Genomic DNA, 20,462 nt, shown 5'->3' with positions numbered 1-20,462 from the left:
TTCAACTGAAACTGCATTAAATCTGGTTGTTTTAACCACAATTATGCTATATCTAAGTTCCCAGTTCCTGCATTTTTGCAAATTCCCAGTTTATTCCCAATAATTCCCATATATTCCCGTTAATTCCCATGGAAAGTTTCCAGTCGTGACAATTCCCGGAATTTTCCAACCCTATTCCTCCTTAATGCATGTTTATCTTCTGTGAAATGTATGGGTTCTGTATTCTTTCATAAAATCTATTTGTTTGGTTTTTGAGGATGAGGCCTGTAGCTGTTCATGTTGGCACAACGTGAAAGTCAAACCATTTCATGACAAGTGATCATTTGGCTCCCGCAAATCCTTATTACCAAAAATAAAAAATAAAGTTATTTTAAGAAATCTGACCGAAGTTGTCCAGAGTGTCCTGTCCCGTATCAACACACATCTCCAGTGACCTCACTTCCTGTAAATCATCTGATCCAGAAATAATTTTCTGAAAAAAAAAAAAAAATTAGCCTAAACCTCAGTATTTCTCACTCCTGTTGCTCTTTATTTCAGAAATACCATGACGTTTTCACATTGCACACTGATGTTTTTTTTTTTTTTTTTTTAATCGCCTTTTTTCCAGAAGGCATATAAACAGTTTTAAATGAATACACAATTCTACGATTGTGGCCCAGTTTAGTCATAAACTTAAACATTAAGTAGTTGAATTACACTGTAAATGAATAAACAAGAAGTGCCACTTGTTTATAAATCTTTGGCGTAACAATAATTTGGTATTAGGTTTAAACGGCTGTGTGCAGAGCGGTGTGGTGATCCGTGTTCTGGTGGGTGTGGATTGTACTAATCCGATTGGTTGTTGTGTTTTTGGAGGCGGGGCCAAGCCTTGTGATTGGCTGTGTTCTCGGCCGAGCAGCCTCCCAGGCGCTGAACGAGCCACTTTTCCAAAGATACCGTGCAACGTCACCAGGATCTACTTAATATTCATGAGCTGAGGCTATGCCGTAGTGTGATTGGTGACTGGGCCGAGGGGCGGGGCTGTGTGTGGTGTGGGGCTGGGCGTAGGCTGCACACACACACACACACACACTACAGCGGAGCACATTGTTCACACTGGACTGTCTGTAACGTTACATCTAATGCAATCCAGGAGAATCTCGAAATAAACGGAATCTCCTGGAGAGTGACTGTATCCGGGGAATCAGAGGTGAAGTGACCATTTTATTTATTATTTTCAGCACAAATCGTTAGATTGCAGGGTGACCAAGTGGACCGACTCATAGTGGCAAGTAAAACACATATTTGTATTAATTTACACACACGGTTAGTTGATATTTGTGCCGTTTATTTGTATATTTGCACGGAGACTGTTTACATCTGTGTGGACGGTCAGTCATCGATGGATTCCAGTACTCTTCTGTACTTTTAAAAATCAGCGTTTTATTTTTTATTATTTGATGAAAATAGAAATAAAAATCATGTAGTATTTATTTAATTAGATTATTGTTTATCCCCCGTCACAATCAAACCTGTTCGAGCATCTAATCACTGAATCGGATCAGTTAACTCTGAATCAGACTCTAGATCAGACTGACCGTTGCTTGTTTTCCCGCCAGCTCGTCGTTAACGGAAAATAATGATCGTCTCTCAGTGAATGTAAACATGTTGTCTGTTGTCTGATTTGTTGAGTTTCGGTGTCCTCCATGTGACAGTTACATGGCTCTCTGTGTAAGCTCGGGTGACGCCCCGTGGTACCGGACGAACAGTCGCAAATTCCTACTATGACCAAGACGAGCTCATGAATATTAAGTAGCCCATACCGAGCTCGCTCCAATGGCGAAGGACCGTTTGTCGAATACCAATTAGTTTCCGCTGACGTCTCTCTGTAGCGCGCCAATTATAGCAAAGGCTGCGCTTATGAATATTAAGATGCCTCGGTATAGTAGGATTCGTAATTTCTGGAGGATGACGAGCAGTGCGGAAGTTTATTAATCAGCATATCAAGCAAGTTAAGGTCGCTTGAGTACAAAAGTGTGATATTTTATTGCACCTGTACTAGATTTTTATACTGTACAGCGAGTTTTGTGGATTTTAATACAGAATGAAAATATGTTCTTCTTAAGTCATAGACTATTTACTGTTATTTAAGATGATGTGAGGAGGTAGGTAATATTATTCAGTTAAGTTTTTATCAATTAATAGTCGATTAATCTGTATTTACAGGCTCTTTTCACTGTGAAGAGTACACTTAATTATGTAACTGTAACTTTTATGCTTATATGTCTGTGACTGAATCTTAAATATGAACCAGAACATGCTGAAAAACAGGTTTAATCAGGTCTAAGATGCTTTCTGGTCTTAGCTGGTCTTAGTCAGGTCTGTTGGCTGGTTTTAGAGGGGTTTTAGGCTGGTTAGGTTGAGAAATCAGCTAGGCTAGCCAAAGACCTGCCAGGTTAAACCAGTTAAGACCATCCTAAACCAGACCAGTGTCGGATATTGCTAAATAAAAATAAACCTTTTTTTTTTTTTAATCTTAATTGAAAAACTGAAATAAAATATAAATGTTGGATGGGAAATCTTAAAATGAAAATTAAGCAACTAACTAAAATAATAATTAAAAAAGTTTAGGTTAAAGTACTAAATTAAAATAAAGCTAAATAGAAAAAAATAATTAAAATGACTTAATAAAAAAATGAATGCAAAAATATTATTAAATATTATAATAGTATTTGAAATACTAAAATAAACAAATTAAAATACTAATAAAAAGTTTAGGTTAAAGTACTAAATTAAAATAAAGCTAAATAGAAAAAAATAATTAAAATGACTTAATAAAAAAATGAATGCAAAAATATTATTAAATATTATAATAGTATTTGAAATACTAAAATAAACAAATTAAAATACTAATAAAAAGTTTGGGTTAAAGTACTAAATTAAAATAAAGCTAAATAGAAAAAAAATTAAAATGACTTAATAAAAGCAAAAAATTAAAAAAATATATAAAATATTATTAAATATTATAATAGTATTTGAAATACTAAAATAAACCAATTAAAATACTAATAAAAAGTTTAGGTTAAAGTACTAAATTAAAATAAAGTGAAAGAAATTAATAAAAAAATAAAATAAAATGACTATAAAAAATAAAATAAAAATGACAGTCACATAGTAAATTACTAATACTAAGTTAAAAATAAATGCTGAAATATTTTTAAATACTATAATAGTATATGAACAACACTAGAATAACACTGGCTAAGACCAGAAAACCAGTTTATGCTGGTTTATGCTGTTTTTTTTTGTTTTTTTTTCAGAAGGTTTTTTTCAGAAGAATGTTTTTGCAAATGCGAACTCCAGCAAATGAACACTTAATTATATTTATTTGAGAAATATTGTTGCATCATGAATCATTCACTGAGTTTGAGATATATGGATGTTTCATATGGACGTTCATATGTTTGTTGGTGTTTTATGTAATTTTTCTCCATTACGTGCAGTAATGCGTTCAGACCAGCATTGTCTTGAAGTGTCTGCAGTGGAGGGCAGCACATTTAGGCTAGACAGATGTAATGATCGGGCCAGTGCTGGTTATTTTGGGGGATGATGTCAGTCGCTCGCTCAGCCTGGATCTGTTATGGTTCCTCCGTGTTCGATTCCTTCGTCTCCCATGTGAGATTCCTTTTACTGTCTGAAGCGGACTGGAAATCACTTAGGCCTGCTTCTGTTGTGGGGTTGCGGCTCAGAGAAAATTGATACTTCATACTGTGTAGAGACCGTTTACTTGTGCCCTAACACAATGTCTAGCGATATGTGATTTTAAATGACCCTAACTGTCAGATCACAATGATCAGGCAAATCATTTCCAAACCTAGGTATCAGATGTGTGTTGTGTGGCTAAACCGCAGAGCTGATAGTGTCAGTAAGTTTATCCTGAGCATCCAGAGGCACTCATATTGGCCGCTCAAGGTGACAGGGTGTATGTATGCGGCTCTAAAGTCTCGGCAGATCCCAGAGCCGATGTCTAGTTCTTGCTTTAAGCCCTGCCTGTAGTTTTTCAGTGATAAATCACATCGCTTGCTGACGAGAGGAATGCTATTGCTTTCCTAAGCAATCACACTTACCATATTCACCTGCCAGATGAAAAAACGGGTGAAAAATTCTCCAGACTTCTATTAAAGGAGGAACCAAGCCGTAACCAGAGACCTAGGGATGATTCAAAATATGTAACGATTACCGGTTTGACGATAAATCATGATAAAATTCCCCACGGTTAGTATTACCGTTTCGTATTTTAATTACGAGTGGATTTACAGAGACTTATATTCACATTCAGCCTGTGTGCAGTTTCTGTCTGCCCAAAAACAGGCCGAATTTGCATGCCCTGTAAATAAAAAACAAGCTTATGTGGATGCTACACATTTAAACAATTCAGATAAGTTATCTAAAATTATTTATGATGCAGATAAAATACATATAATCATTTATTAATCAATTATCATTTTGACTTAACCCTTTTCTTCATTTAAAGGCTGAAATGCGGGGTTTAGCTTTTTATGAATCTTTTTCAAAGCTTTATTTGAACATTTATATTATTTTGATATTAGATATTTGAACATGATATTAAACTGTTGTCAGTCAAGCTGCCATTTAAAATCCAAACAACATTGGCAATGTTATTGTTTTAGTGATTATGCAAACAAAAAGTCCAAAATCCAAAATCATTATGTTGGCAACTGACTGATATTTAAGCTTTTTTTTTTAAGATTTCAATCCCCTCCTAGAGTTTTCAATAAACCACCAAACTCATGTCAGACCTTCAGACTGGCCTGACTCGGGTTGCTATATCTTTACGAAATGACTGGACTTAAGTTTTTCATTAAATGGCCGATCAAAACTATGAAAAATCTTTTTTAACAACAGGATAAAATATGTTAGCAACATGCTAGCAGTGCATTAAATCTTGTTTGCAATGTGTTCAATTATGTTGGCAATCTGTTAAAACACTAGCAATGGATTAAAATATATTAGCAAAGTGTTAAACCATGGTAGCAGAATGCCAATTTCGGTTAGTTAATAACATTTCATTGACTTTGCATTAAAACTTTCAACTTCAAGCTTTTCAGTTATTTCCAACTTCCAAACAAGGCTTTGTCAAGCCAACATCAAAGTTTGTTTACTCAACTAGATGCGTTTGCTGTTTCGGCTGAATATTTTCGGTTGCTGAAATTTCATTGCATCACTACTTTAGTCTTAGGTTGGAAAGTAACACCCTAGAAACCTCATACCAAAAACATCTTAGCAACTGCATAGCAGCACCCAGAAAACACACTTAAGTGTTGTCTGAGGTTTAGATGGTTTATTCCCAAACAGCTCAGGACTATGGGGGCTCATTAGGACCCTTTTGAAGCCCCACGGCACTTTGGCAGTAATTATGAGTCTTAGAGAGCGTGGGATGGAGATTCCCTGATGGGACCTGCAGTCTGTCTCTACTGATCCAGTGTTCATCCCAAACAACATGTCACACTGACAGAAGGTCCTAATCAAACTTTCATTGCCCTGAGTGTGTGTGTGTGTGTGTGTGTGTGTGTGTGTGTGTGTGTGTGTGTGTGTGTGTGTGTGTGTGTGTGTGTGTGTGTGTGTGTGTGTGTGTGTGTGTGTGTGTGTGTGTGTAACTCATTCATCCTCCCCTTGCTGTGCCCTAGTTTAGTTGGAGGGCTTATTCAAATGATGTCCTATATTTGGGCAAACTTTGTTCATCCGTGTTAAATTGAAACTGAAAGTGGCACTGTCTGTCACTCACCCCAGGTTTTAAAAACTACAACCATCAGAGACGCATAACCCTGAGAATGACTAATGCACTTTCAGTTTCTTGTGTCTTGCTGATATCAACAGGCTTTTTAACCACAAATTATGACCTATTTACTTTCTTAACAAATAATCTGCATCTCACTGTGCGCAATTTATCAGTGCATGGAATTTTAATCAAAATGTAATTTTTGGTAATCTTTCTTCGTAATGTAATGTAAATGTAATAATGAAACAACATTTCTTGTGGTGTAACCAAAAGCACAAGGGTGTGGCAAAAAAGTATTAACCAGTGTTAACACAATGCAGTCAAATCCTGACTTTTGTATCATTGAGATGTTTTTGTTTATATTTTCATGTGTTTTTGTTTTGAGATTTTCTGCTTCCGTTTTAATTGTAAACTTTTGGCAAGTTCTGTGTTTCTGGCATTTTCATAGTTTTTGTTGTCTTTTAATATGTTTATATAGTTTATTTATTTTAAAAAATGGAAAAATGTTGCCATGGAAATTAGCTGAAATATTTATTTATTTATTTATTTTGTATTTTATTTTATTTCAAGTTGTTGTTGCTTTAAATTTATTTATGGTTTTAGTTTTAGCTTAACTATAATAACCCTGGTCCCACCCAACATTATTTACAGTTGAATATTCTGTTTCATAAATATGTCTCATTTATGAAAGGTGAATTTGTCGCAAATGCTTTTTCGCATAGATAAAACCAGTTTTCGTCATGTAAAAAAATGTTTGGTTTTTGTTTTGTACAATTTTCTTCTTCTTTTTTTTGTCTTGATTCTGTCATCATTTAAGAACATCTACTTACATTGTACGGACAAAAAACTGTACGGTTTTCTTGCTTAATGTATTGTATGCTTAATTTTTTATACCATTTTTAAGAAAAGCTTACATTTAACATGTAAATATATTATTCTAACTCTAAAAATGTCATATGGTATAACCATCAAATATATAAATATTCATAGAATTACTTGAAAAACAAATTAAAAGATTAATCATAATGAAGTCTGTTACAATAAAGAAGGATTCATATGTATTTAATTTATAGAGTGAAGTGTTATTTTACATTTGTTTACTTTCTATTTCTGTACTGAAAACTGTTTAAACCTACCTAAAAAGCACTCTTGTTATTTAATATATCTGTGTTCTGTGTAATTTAGTAGGCCTGCTGAATGTTAAATGGATCCAATCCATGTTTCATTAGAAATTATTTGATGATGGCAGTACAATTATAAAAACTGCTAGTATAATTTAATGCATGGGTTTTTGAACTTTGCTGATTTAAAACATGATCAAAATACTATCTTTTTTGATGGCAAAATTTCAAATTAGAGAGGAAGTGACAAATCTCGGTATTGGTATCGGAATTGGCCAGTAAGCTTTTGTTCTATTTGTTCAAATCTGTAATCGGTATAAGAAATAATATAGTTGTATCGCTGAATTATTTATATATATATATGTTTCATTTCTAAATTAAAATTATTCGATATTTTTGGGGGGGCATAAAGTCAAAAATGTCAGTGTGGTACAACTATTCTAATATGATAATGAAGAAAAAAAGCCTCATTGAAAGATTTTTTTTTTTTTTTTTTTAATTATGGTAGTTTGGCATATTTTTTATTCATATTTCTTTGAAGAAAAAATAGGTACATTGCATTAAAAAACAAAATATTGTCTGTTGTGTTTCAGAATGCAGTGATGCACAAAACTGAGACAAACCATACAGTTAGAAGCATCTGGGTTCATGTACTTGAATTTTTCAAGCCTATAGTGAACTTTGTTATTGTCTGTCAAAGTTATCAAAGTTACTGTATGATTTTCTCAAGGTGGATGATAACATGGGCAAAAAAGCCTTTCAGTGTAAAAATGTAAATATGTAGTTATTATTCATAAATCTTTATTTCTTCTACTAGATTTACCCCAATATGATTTGATTGGCTTTAAATGGTTTGAGGCAGTCTTACACATACGAGTGTCTATCATGTATGAACTCCCTGCCCTTTGCCTTTAACAGCTCAGTCGTGTGTGTGTGAGAGAGTGTGTGTGGCGTTACTCATTAATCGTCCAGCACTCACAGGTACACTGCGCTGGACTCTCATAAGTTTCAGTCTCCATAGTACCAAGAAACTTTGTGTTTTCATTAATCATTAACCCTGCAGAGTGCAGACACGCGTCTGCTGATCTTAAGCTATGCTTAAAGCCCAGCTGACGACAAATAGATATCTAATAATAAAACCCCACACCCTGGGACTAATATAGTTTGTCTGGTGATGTGCTGTCATGGATGCTCACCACTGTTGTGTCTTTAAGTGAACTCTGTAGTGAGTTATGTGGTATGTAGCAGGGTCAATGACAAATAAGTGTGTCTGCAATAAAGATTTTATTTATTTATCTATTTATGTAAGAATATACTGCATTCATGTAAAATATTAATTATTATTATTATTATTTTTAATGTCATAACTTTTTAGAGAAGTTTTTATTTTTAGTTTTTATAACAAAAAATGTGTTATGGGGTGACCATCAAAAATGCAAAAAAAAAATTTCCAGAATGACTTTAATAAACTTTTTTTAAAAACTTTTTTTTTTTTTTTTTTTTCTAAATTAAAATTAATTTTAATATTATTGGGGGCATAACGTAAAAAATCAGTGTGGTGCGACTGTCCTAATATAATAATAAAGAAAAAAAGCCTCATTAAAATAATTAATTTCTTGAAAATTATGCTAGTTTGTCAGTTTTTGAGATAAATATTTCTTAGGGAAAAAAGGTGCTTCACTGTTTGTTATTAATATTCTTTCACTAAATTAAAGTCATGTGGGACGACCAACATGTGGGTTACATTTTTTTAATGGGTGTCATGGTTGATAAAGTAAGTTCAAATGGTCAGAAATTTTTAAAACAAATAAAGATTAGTTCGCATTGTGAAATCTCATAATGTTTGACTCCAAAATACTGACTGATTAACTAAATTTGTTAAAAAAAAAAAAAAAAAAAAAAACATAAAAAATATAAAACACACCTTGAAAAACAGATTTGAAAATAACATGACTGTTGTTTTAGTTAGGCTAAAATGCCACAATCCTAAACATGAGGATATTTATGAATTAATTTCAATATAGTTGCAAATATACCTTGTAATATAAATGTAAAATATTTGTAAAAATAAGATTTTTTTTTTTTTTTTTTTTTTTAAATGTATACAATGAAGGTCAATGACCTCCAAAAGTTTGGACCCCATTGACTTCCACAGAAAAATAAAAGCATACAGGTTTAGAATGACATTAGGGTGAGTAATTAAGTGAACTATCCTTTTAAGAGTTTGCATTGTGTGTTAAGAGTTCTTCCAACAAATGTAATTGGAATGTTTTATTGATTTAGTTTGCCGGTTTTAGTTAAATTGTAGCCTTGTACTAATTGGTTCCTTTGTTTTAGTTAAATCGTGGCCACATTGTACTACTGTAATTTGGTGCCCTTGTTTAGTTAAATTGTGGCCACGTTTTAACTAAAATAAGGGTATAAATTAAAAAGTTGCAGGAATGAATGCTTAATTTGTAGCGACGTCAAATTAGGCAATACTAGACACTGACTTGCATTTCTCAGGAGCTGTCTTTTTCTGTAGAAATGCAGTTGGAATGAAACCACAGGACTTCACAGTCAGGAAAACAACATCAACCACCCGAAACCAACAACATCCAGCCTATGATAATACAGCCAGTGAGGGACGGGAGCTGGAGTTAATGTTGTTTTAGACCGTGTTGAAACTTGAACTGAAACCCACAAAATGATCAGTTATCACATCAGATAAAAGCTTGGAGCGCTGCAAGCTTGGGTCCTATTTCAAGATCCAGAATGCTTTTCATATTTCATAGTTTATCTTCCTTGCAGTTCTGTGTGAGTTTGTTCACTGAATACTAAACAGTGGAACATGAAAGATTATTCCAGATTTCTTTAGGATAACTTCTCCATGATTCTTGGTCTTGGTGGACTAAGGGGGTGTTTACACAACACCGTTTTTAACGAAACACTGAAACGGTTTTATATCTTTTGGTCATTGTTTTACACAACAACAGTATTTCCCTTATAAAAATTAACCAGAGATTTATTTATTATAGTAAAAGTATAGTAAGAGCTGTAGTTCTACCTCTACAAGATTGCAATACTGTTTGCGAATGTTTGTTGGAGCTATTGTTTCGTTAAAAACAAAAATTGTTAAACTATGTAGCTAATGAGGGAACTTTTGATCATAGTTGGCTAACAATGCTTTTAGGAAACACATCCCAGATTGCCTGTTCAGTATGGAAGCCCATTTTCTCCACTGAATAAAAAAGTGAGTTTACATCTCACAATTCAGACTTTTTTTCTCAGCATTGCATGATATAAACTCATGCAATGTAAAAACTACAATATTGCAAAGTAAAAACTCGTAATTCTGACTTTTTTTTTTTTTTTGCAACTGCAAGATATTAAGTCAGAATTATGAGTTTTTATTTTGCAATATGATTTTATCTTGCAATTGCGAGTTTTTATCCCACTATTTTGACTTTATAACTCGCAACTGAGTTTATATAAAGTAAAGTCAGAATAGTGGAATATAAACTCGCAATTCTGACTTTTTCTTGCAAGTGCGAGTTTATATCACACAATACTGACTTTATAACTTTGCAACTGCGAGTTTATTTGTCAATTCTGAGAAAAAAGTCGGAAGTGTGAGATATAAACTTTTTTTTTTATTCAATAGCGGAAACGGGCTTCCACAGTTCAGCTCAGCATACTAGTACACGAAACAAAAAAATCGGTGCTAGTGACAAAGTAAGCAAAATGTGCAGCGCTGCTTTGTTTATGGTTTGTATATTCGCAGTCGTAACACTTACAGTATCCCTTTTTATAGTGACGCATACAAACTACTGCCACCTACTGGTATTAAGAGTAATTTCCTCTCAACCATGTGCAGAACATGCCTACGTCGTTGACTGTAGTCTTTGTGTTGTGTTTTCAAACATAACCAGTTTGCCGAGATGTAGTTGACATGAAGCGACACCACGGTCAGCTTTCTTCATCGCTAGTTTGGTTTGCTGTATCTAGTCCTTAATATGGATAAATAACTACAGAAAAAGCACCAAAGTGCACCAGTTTGTAATAATTTGCAGGCTTTAGTTGAAATGTAAATTTGAGAGAGTGAGACTTTGGACTTCTCATACGCTAATTCCAACAAAGCAAGGCTGTCAAACATTATGTCCAATGAATCCTTTCCTAAACATACATTAATCTTTGTCGTGTCTATAATAGAAATCAGTGACTCTGGATGCAGTGGGAGGTTTGTCTGTACTGATGGTGCTGCTGGTTTCTCCTCAGGTGTGGCGAGAGGTTGAAGAGGAGTGAAGGAATGACTGAATATAAGCTGGTGGTGGTGGGCGCTGGAGGCGTGGGCAAGAGCGCTCTCACCATCCAACTCATCCAGAACCACTTTGTGGACGAATACGACCCCACTATAGAGGTAACACTTTGTGTGTGTGTGTGTGTGTGTGTGCCTTTGGCTGAAAGTTCCTTTGGTGTGTGTGTGTGTGTGTGTGTGTGTGTGTGTGTGTGTGTGTGTGTGTGTGTGTGTGTGTGTGTGTGTGTGTGTGTGTGCATTGAGTGATCTTATCCAGTAATATATACGGTATCAGCATTGTGGTTGATATCAATACATAATCAATAACTGTACCTTTTGTGTTTTTACCCTGTAGCTGTTAGACTGTTATAACTGATTTTTTGCCAATTTATGTTTCTGTTTGACAGTAATTTTATAATTCATGAAATATGATCATACGATTGTTTATGTACGTGCAATATTAGCATCAATATTTCACTTTTAAGTATCATGGTTATCGTCATTGTGACATCCCTAATCCACAGTATATCATGCTTTCTCGTAGGGCTGTAAAAATTTGGTAACTCTTTACAAATAGGGTTTCATACATTACCATTACTTAATTGCATTAGTTAACACAAACTAACAACGAAAGCATTTATTAATCTTAATTTTAACTTTTTCAACAGTTATCAAATATCTGTTTATATTATCTAATGGACCTGATCTTATATGAACTAACAATGAACAGCTGTATTTGTATTAACTAACATTAACAAAGAATTTAGAAATATTGTAAAAAAAAAAAAAAAAAAGAGATTGCTCACTGATCTTCATGTTAGAAAAATAACTGAATATTTTCTCACCCTCAGGCCATTAAGATGTAGATGAGTTTGTTTCTTCGTCAGATTTGGAGAAAAGTAGCATCACATCACTTGTTCACCAGTGGATGCTCTGCAGTGAATGGGTGCCGTCAGAATGAGAGTCCAAACAGCTGATAAAAACATCACAATAATCCACACCACTCCAGTCCATCAAGACGTTTTTAACTTCAACCCATTCTTTTCCGCTAAAATACGAGTCCATAATTCAATATTTTGCTTCCTCTAGTAAAAAAAAGTAATCTCATCTGAATCAGGAGAGAAATCTGCACAGATCAAGCACCGTTTACAAGCAAATACAGTCCAAAACAGCTCTAAACAAATATATGGGTGTATATTGATGTGAAAGACAACAGGTGATACAGCATTATTATGGATTACGGACTCATATTTTAGCCAAAAGCAACAGTGAATGATAGATTTATGGAGGCTCTTTGCTTCTCAAGACATTAATTGATGGACTGGAGTGGTGTGGATTACTTGTGGATTATTGTGATGTTTTTTGGACTCTCATTCTTACGGCACCCATTCACTGCAGAGCATCCATTGGTGAGCAAGTGATGCAATGCTACATTTCTCCAAATCTGATGAAGAAACAAACTCATCTACATCTTGGATAGCCTAAGGATTAGTAAATATTCTGCAGCTTTTCATTTTTAGGTGAACTATCCCTTTATGTGAGTTAACTCTGTCATATGTCATATAGTCTATCATTAATTACTCATCCTTGCTGTCTATGGGAGGTTCAGAGAACTCTCGGAATGCAACAGAAATCTCTTAATTTGTGTTCCGAAGATGAACAATGGTCTTACAGGTTTGGAACGACATGAGGCTGAGTAAATGACAGAATTTTCATTTTAGGGTGAACTAACGTTAGCCCTTTAACTAATGGAGCCTTTTGTTTGATTTGATTCTGGATTCTGTCTTGTACTGTACGTTATGCTTTACCAAACTGACCACTGGTCCTTCTCTTCACTATATCTCACAACATCACTGGGCAATGAATAAACCCCAGCCCCACCATTCACTGATTCAGTCTGTGTGTTTCTCTGCACACTCGGTGTCAAATAAACCGCAGGAGTTTCCCCTCGGCCTGCGTTTGCTCTCAGCATGAGGGATGTGTGTGTGTGTGTGTGTGTGTACGTGCTTCTACACGTCCCTCGCTCTCTCTGTCATCTTTTCCCGCCACGCCCGTCTCCAGACAAACAATGTCCTTTTTATGGCTCGATCGCTGTGCGCTAACACACACGTGTCTGACAGGACACAGCTCAACCATCTCCCCTGTCTGTTTACTGTTTCAGTCCCTGTCGCTTTGTCCCCAAAGTCCTTTATTTGGCACATTACAAAAAAAGAAAATACATTTTAAAGACATCAAATCATGTCCACGTGTGTGAAATATCTAAAGCTTATCGGCTACGGAGTAAGAAATAAACAAGAAATGGTGAATGAAAAAGAAAGCAGGCTTGAGTTTGGTGTTGATTTGTCTGCAGGACTCCTACAGGAAGCAGGTGGTGATTGACGGGGAGACGTGTCTCCTGGACATCTTGGACACTGCAGGTCAGGAGGAGTACAGCGCCATGAGGGACCAGTACATGAGGACAGGAGAGGGCTTCCTCTGTGTGTTTGCCATCAATAACACCAAGTCCTTTGAGGACATTCATCAGTACAGGTGTGTGTTTGAAAATCAGCTGTCAGGCGCAGAAACCTTTTGTCTCTGTTTGGAATTTGTCCTCAAAATATCTCTTCAATATCCTTTGCATTTCTTCAATTTTATCTTGAAGCAAGAGAAAGGATATCAGAATTTTTTTTTTTTTTTTTTTTTTTGCTGTGGTAACTTTAAGACTTCTGTAGGTAAATAACTTCTGTTATGATTGGCTAACCCTTTTTCAATCGCAAGGGCATTGTGTTTTGGTTGTGATCATGTTTGAAAATGCTGTTTAAAAGCGCAATCACAATAGCAAAATTTCAGCTAATTTTTTGTAAGCAAAACAGGTCCATTACCTTTGGCCAGCAATGTTTGAAGCACAGGTCACAGAAGTCATATTTAAACCATGCAGCACATGAACCAAGCATTTCACATGAAATTCCTAATTTCTTAGTTTATTTAGCCTCCTGACTACCAAGAAAAAAAGTGTTGTGAATTCAGGTTTTTTTTCCATGTCATTACATTGTTTACAGCATAAGAAAAAAAAAAAAAAAAAAAAAATATATATATATATATATATGATAAAAAAAAAAAAAAAAAAAAAAAAAAAAAAAATATATATATATATATATTATATATATATATTATACTATATATATATATATATATATATATATATATATATATATATATTATTATTATTTTTATTATTATTATATTTTTTTCATTTGTTATGCTAAGTCATCAAGAGGACACTAGGACTTTAAAAAGTCCTGTTTTTAAAAAATAAAAAGACATGAATTAACATGAAAAGGCAAAAAAATTTGTTTTAATCACAAATCAACTTTTTATTTTAAATATATAAGATATAAGATATATGAAAGGTATAACAGAATGATTTGATATACCATTTTTGTTTTGCCAAAATGTGTAAAATGACCATAAATGGGATTTCCCATTATAAACAATGTATCTCTAAACTGTATCTAATTTGGATATTAATGTGTTTTTGGGGCAACATATAATGAAAAAACTAAGCGTAATAATGGGAGTAATAATTGGCAAGATTTTCATAATAATATGTAATATTTCATAGCAATATTGAAATATAATTTCTTTCCCTATTCATTTGTTGTGTCTCCCAAAATGGCAAATAAACATGCTTTTAGTTCTGGTGTCCTCTACACAGTGGACGTGTGTGAGATTGATGTCCAGTTTCATATCAGAAAGTAATATTTTGATTTGAAACCCCTTAACATTTTCCTCAGATGTTGATTTATGACAAACCATTTGAGAATCAGTCAGATTTAAATGATCAGTACAAAATATCATCCCATATTTCCATTTTCCAACATTCAGTATTTGTGCTTGAGAGGACAGCAGAAAGTGAGATGGAGCATGATGCTGCAGTGCCAGTGAAATCGATCCCAACTCAATTAGACTAAAGGAGAGAGAGAGAGAGAGAGAGAGAGAGAGAGCTTTCAAGGACATGAAAGGAGAAAGCAAAAGGAGGATAACTGGATTACATCAATCTGGTTGTTGTTTGTGGGTAATGGGGTCTAGATAATGTATTTTTAATACATGCAGTACAGAACATGGGGAATAGTAATGCACTGTTTAATATCAGATGCAGATGGCAGTTGATAATCAGTTTGCATTATATACACTATCAGTCAAAAATATGTAATAGATACGATTTTTAATTTTTTTGAATAAAGTTGTCCAAATGAATTCTTAACAATGCATGTTATTAATCAGAAATTAAGTTTTGATATATTTACGGTTGGAAATTTACAAAATATCTTCGTGGAACATGATCTTTATTTAATATCCTAATGATTTTTGGCATAAAAGAAAAATCTATAATTTTGGCCCATACAATGTATTTTTGGCTGTTGCTACAAATATACCCCAGCGACTTCAGACTGGTTTTGTGCTCCAGGGTCACAAATGTCTGGTTGTGTTTGACCGTGACACTGTGTTGGCTCTCAGGGAACAGATCAAGCGGGTGAAGGACTCGGATGACGTGCCCATGGTGCTGGTGGGTAACAAGTGTGACCTCCCGACCCGGATGGTGGACACACGGCAAGCGCAGGAGCTCGCGCGCAGCTACGGGATCCCCTTCATCGAGACCTCAGCCAAAACACGACAGGTGACTCACAGTTTCTGACATGCATTTAAAGAATAATACATCTTATTGATCTGTTTTTTATTTTATTTATTTACTTGCAGCAAAACTAGTGAGACTGTGTCTACTGTCGAAATTTCCTAAAGTATAGTCATCTGAGGAAATTCTGTCCAAAATAACTGACGCACCTACAATACAGTATTTCTGACTAGGTTTATTACAAATCTTTTTTTGTTCTTTGTTTTCGCTTTTCTTTGTTTGTTTGTTTTCACGTCTTAACTTTTGTGTTGTGTTTGTTGTTTATTTATTTGCTTTTTCGCTTTGTTTTGTGTTTGTGTTTTGCTACTGTTTTTTTTTCATGTATTGGTTTTGTTTTGCGTTGTGTTTTTAGTTTCACTGTTTTCTTTTTTTTTTTTTTTTTTTTATTTCATTATTTTTTTTTTTTTTTTCATTGCATTGTTTTTTTGTTCTTTTTGTGTTTATTTTTGCTTTGTTTTGTGTTTTTTTAGCATTGCTTTGTTTTGTTTTTTAAGCTTTGTGATGAGTTTGTTTGTTTGCTATTTTTTTTAATTTATTTTTTTGCTTTTTCCTACTGTTTATTTTTTTCTTTTTTCTTTTCTTCCTTTTTTTGCTTTGCTTTTTGTTTTTGGTTTTGTTTTTTTGTTTGTTTGTTTACTTTTTTTGGTTTTGTTTTGCTTTGTTTCGTGTTTTTTGCTTTGTTTTGTGTGTGTTTTATTTTTACATTGCTTTTTTTGTTTTAAGCTTTGTGATATGTTTGTTTGTTTGCTTTTTTGGTTTTGTTTTGCTTTGTTTTGTGTGTTTTTTCCCCCTGTTTTATTTTGCCTTTTGTTGTGTACAAGGTCTTTAAAGAAATATTTCACCCAAAAAATACTTTTATGATTTACTCATACAGTAGAAGTAATTCAGACGGGAAGGTTTTTCTGTTAATTTTCTTTTTTGGCTAAAATGTTCGTTAATGTAATACAGTTAATTAGTTAATACAGGCTTATTCACATGCCCATTGTTTTTGCATCAAAATTAGTTGCCGCTATTATTATTATTATTATAATTATTATTATTAAATACTCTTTTTTTTATTATTTTACTGCACATTAGAGAAGGGAGACGCAAAGCTTTTCGAAATTTTGAATAAATGCAGTTCTTTTTAACCTTTTATTCATCAAATATATTAGACAGCAGAACTGTTTCCAACACTCATAATAAATCAGAATATTAGAATGATTTCTAAATGATCATTGTGATAGACTGGATGTTACATGTGACACTGAAGGCTGGAGTAATGATGCTGAAACATTCAGCTTTGCATCACAGGAATAAAATTCTATTTTTTAAAGTATAGTCAAATAGCGAAAACGATTATTTTAAGTTGTAATAATATTTCACAATATTACTGTTTTTCTGTATTTTTGATCAAATAAATGCAGGCTTGATGAGCAGAAGAGACTTCTTTCAAAAACATTAAAAATAGTAATGTTTCCAAACTTTTGACCTGTACTGTAAATACCATAGACACTGGTTATTGGGTTCACATTTAGAGTATCTTTTTTATATAAATTAATACTTTTATTCAACATGGATGTGTTAAAATAATAAAAAAGTAATAGTAAAGACTTATATTGTTAGAAATATATATATATATATATATATATATATATAGATATATATATATATATATATAAGATATATATATATATATATATATAGAATAAACACTGTTCACAAGTTTTTATTCATCAATAAATCCTTAAAAAAGCATCACAGATTCCCCCCCCAAAAAAACAATTTTTAAAATTTGTATTATTTTGCAAGCATGTGAACCTATGATCAAACAAAATGTTTATATTAATGTTTGTATATGATACAGTTTTATGAATTTCCTCAAATTTCCTGTAAATTCCCATAAATTCCTGGTAAGTTTCAAACTTGGAATATTTCCAAAATTCCCCAGACAAAGTTCCCATGGAAATTTACCGGAAATGTTACGCCCTTTGCAACACACACACACTCAAACAGACACACACACACACAGACACACACTCTCATACACACTCACTCACTCACACATACACACTCACACACACATTTACATTTATGCATTTAGCAGACCTTACAGTGCATTCAGGCTAACATTTTTTACCTAACGTGTTCCCTGGGAATCGAACCCACAACCTTTTCCACTGCTAACGCAATGCTCTACCACTGAGCCACAGGAACACACACACAGACACAAACACACACAAACAGAGACACACACACACGCACACACACATAATTGTATGTTGTATAACACTGCAGGGAATGATTCACAGCCGCTTTGTGTTTTGCAGTTCTGTGCACAGAAGTGTTACTCAGACCTCGACCTCGTCTGGTTTGTTTCTGATCTGTGAGATGTGTGTGAGTTTCCAGAATCTCTGGATAGCACCAGCATTGGTTGGTGTTTCTGCTGGTGTGTGTGCAGGGTGTGGAGGATGCGTTTTACACGCTGGTGCGGGAGATCCGTCAGCACAAGATGAGGAAGCTGAACCCGCCGGATGAGAGCGGACAGGACTGCATGAGCTGCCGCTGCGTCGTGTGTTGATCGTGGTGCAGGTGCAAAAAGACACAGAGACACAGCGCGTGGTGGAGGTAATAAAATGGTGGATAGTAGTAAATATAAAACAAAACCATCACTAACAATCACAGAACTGCTGAGAAATGCCTCTTGAAGGCCCAGCACTTGTGAGAGAGAAATATTACACTTATGTATTTATTAGTGGTGTTTGTTTGCTAAAGCAAGCATCACTATTACTACAGTATTATTGTCACTTTCTTATTAATGTGCATGATTTTGATCACCGCCATTCAAAAGTACAATTATTTTAAATGTTTTTAAAAGTTATTTTAAAAGTATCATTTTCATATTTTAAAAGTATACATTTTATTTATAATTCAGCATCCATTGTTTTCATAAAACTTAAAAAAAAAAACACTGTTTCACTAAAATTTTGTGAAATATGAATTATGTTCGTTATAATTATTATTCTTGGCATGCCATATTTAATAATTACTGTTTATTTATATTAATAAAAACAATATTTATATAGAGACTTTTATGACACTTAACAAAAAAAAATGAGTTTTTATTACTGTAATATATGCATATTATTATTAAATTTGAAAGTTTATACATTATAATTGTGTTTGTTGTACTGACTTTAATTTATTAATAGAAAATAGATAGATTTCAAAAAACTTTTTTTATTTGATAATTTTCTGAATTATAAATTGTTAATTATATTATTTTTTTTACATATATATGTGTGTGTGTGTGTGTGTGTGTGTGTGTGTGTGTGTGTGTGTGTGTGTGTGTAGTATTTATATATAGAATGTTCATGACCAACACAAATTGAGTTTTTATTACTGTAATATATGAATTTTTGTAATATATGAATTATATTATTGAATTTTGAAAGTTTATACATTATAATTGTATTTGTTGTACTGTACTGGCTTCAATTTATTAATAAAAATAGATATAGATTTTTGTATACTTCAATAAAGAATTCTGTAAAAATGTAAGCAGTCAGACACATTATGGTATTTTTTGTCATTGCTTTAATGAGAATTGGCAGCAAAATTACACAAATTTTATTGGTACAAAAAAAGCGAAACATCATGTTTCTGTTGACTTTGCAGTGAAATGTGACGCAGATCTTCAGCTCTGTAAAAGCACTTCCTGTTTTGTGGTCCTCAGCTGACGGCGCGTGTCGGGAGAAGTTTACCCATGGTTCCGTGCAGCAGACTGGACCAGAGAGGGAGGACGCGGCGTCTCATCTGAAAGCGCGCCAGGCCTCCAGCACTACGAACATTAGCGACAGGACCATGACCTCTCTGGACGTCCACGTCTGCCTGATGAACACCACTAATGACTGACCCCTTTCTCCTCTTGATTTGTGACCCCAGTCTGCTAACGCTGGGCGCCTCCGTGGATTTCTGCTGAATTATTGTTCTTGAAGTCTCAACACTGGTCTGAAGTGGACTCTGTACGTCACATGACCTCAGCGTCTCACACACACCTTCCTCAGCTCCGACTGGACACTAGTGACCTCATCCCACGACCCCCGTCCCGCACCTCACGGAAAGCATACATATATATATATATATATATATATATATATATATATATATATATATATATATATATATATATATATATATATATATACATATATATATATATATATATATATGTGTGTGTGTATATGCATATGTATATATATATATATGTGTGTGTGTGTTCATGACTGTCGAAAAGAGCGGAAACTCTGTAGAAATGATCAGGAGGAGTGTGATTTTGCTTGACGTGCAGGTTGTTTTAACATAACGTTTGTGGAGCATTAGTTCTGTGTGCTGGTTAATGTGTACGTTACGAGCGAGTGTTTCCATTAGAAGATTAAACAAGCTGACTGAATTTTCCAAAATAAAAACTCTCGAGTTGTTTGAAGAAGCTTGTGTTTGTTTTGAAATTCTGTCTGTGGAAATCTTATGATATTTAAAAGGTAGTTCAGTTAATGGTTACCTCAATAAACAAACAAACAAAGAAAACTAGTGCTGTCAAATGATTAATCGCGATTAATCGCATCCAAAAGTTTT

The 20,462-nt window shown here is 33.8% G+C and overlaps 1 protein-coding gene across 5 annotated transcripts; it reads left to right on the top strand.

Annotated features, from left to right (window-relative positions):
- The first annotated feature begins 1,036 nt into the window (after positions 1-1,036).
- Positions 1,037-20,316, top strand: LOC109070813 (GTPase HRas). 5 transcript variants are annotated; one of them, XM_042752785.1, is made up of 6 exons: positions 1,037-1,189; positions 11,158-11,299; positions 13,527-13,705; positions 15,674-15,833; positions 18,289-18,410; positions 19,561-20,316. In XM_042752785.1, the coding sequence occupies exons 2-5, from the start codon at positions 11,189-11,191 to the stop codon at positions 18,406-18,408; spliced, it is 570 nt and encodes a 189-aa protein (XP_042608719.1). In that variant the 5' UTR covers positions 1,037-1,189; positions 11,158-11,188; the 3' UTR covers positions 18,409-18,410; positions 19,561-20,316. The 5 variants fall into 5 exon arrangements, with proteins under 5 accessions (XP_042608719.1, XP_042608718.1, XP_042608717.1 ...); XM_042752784.1 differs by having other exon boundaries at positions 19,503-20,316; XM_042752783.1 differs by having other exon boundaries at positions 18,237-18,410.
- The last annotated feature ends 146 nt before the right edge of the window (positions 20,317-20,462 follow it).

The sequence above is a fragment of the Cyprinus carpio genome, chromosome B25 (assembly GCF_018340385.1).
Source record: "Cyprinus carpio isolate SPL01 chromosome B25, ASM1834038v1, whole genome shotgun sequence".
Classification (NCBI taxonomy): Eukaryota; Metazoa; Chordata; class Actinopteri; order Cypriniformes; family Cyprinidae; genus Cyprinus; species Cyprinus carpio.
The sequence above is the reverse complement of the archived record's forward strand: the minus strand, read 5'-3'. Positions and strand labels throughout refer to the sequence as shown.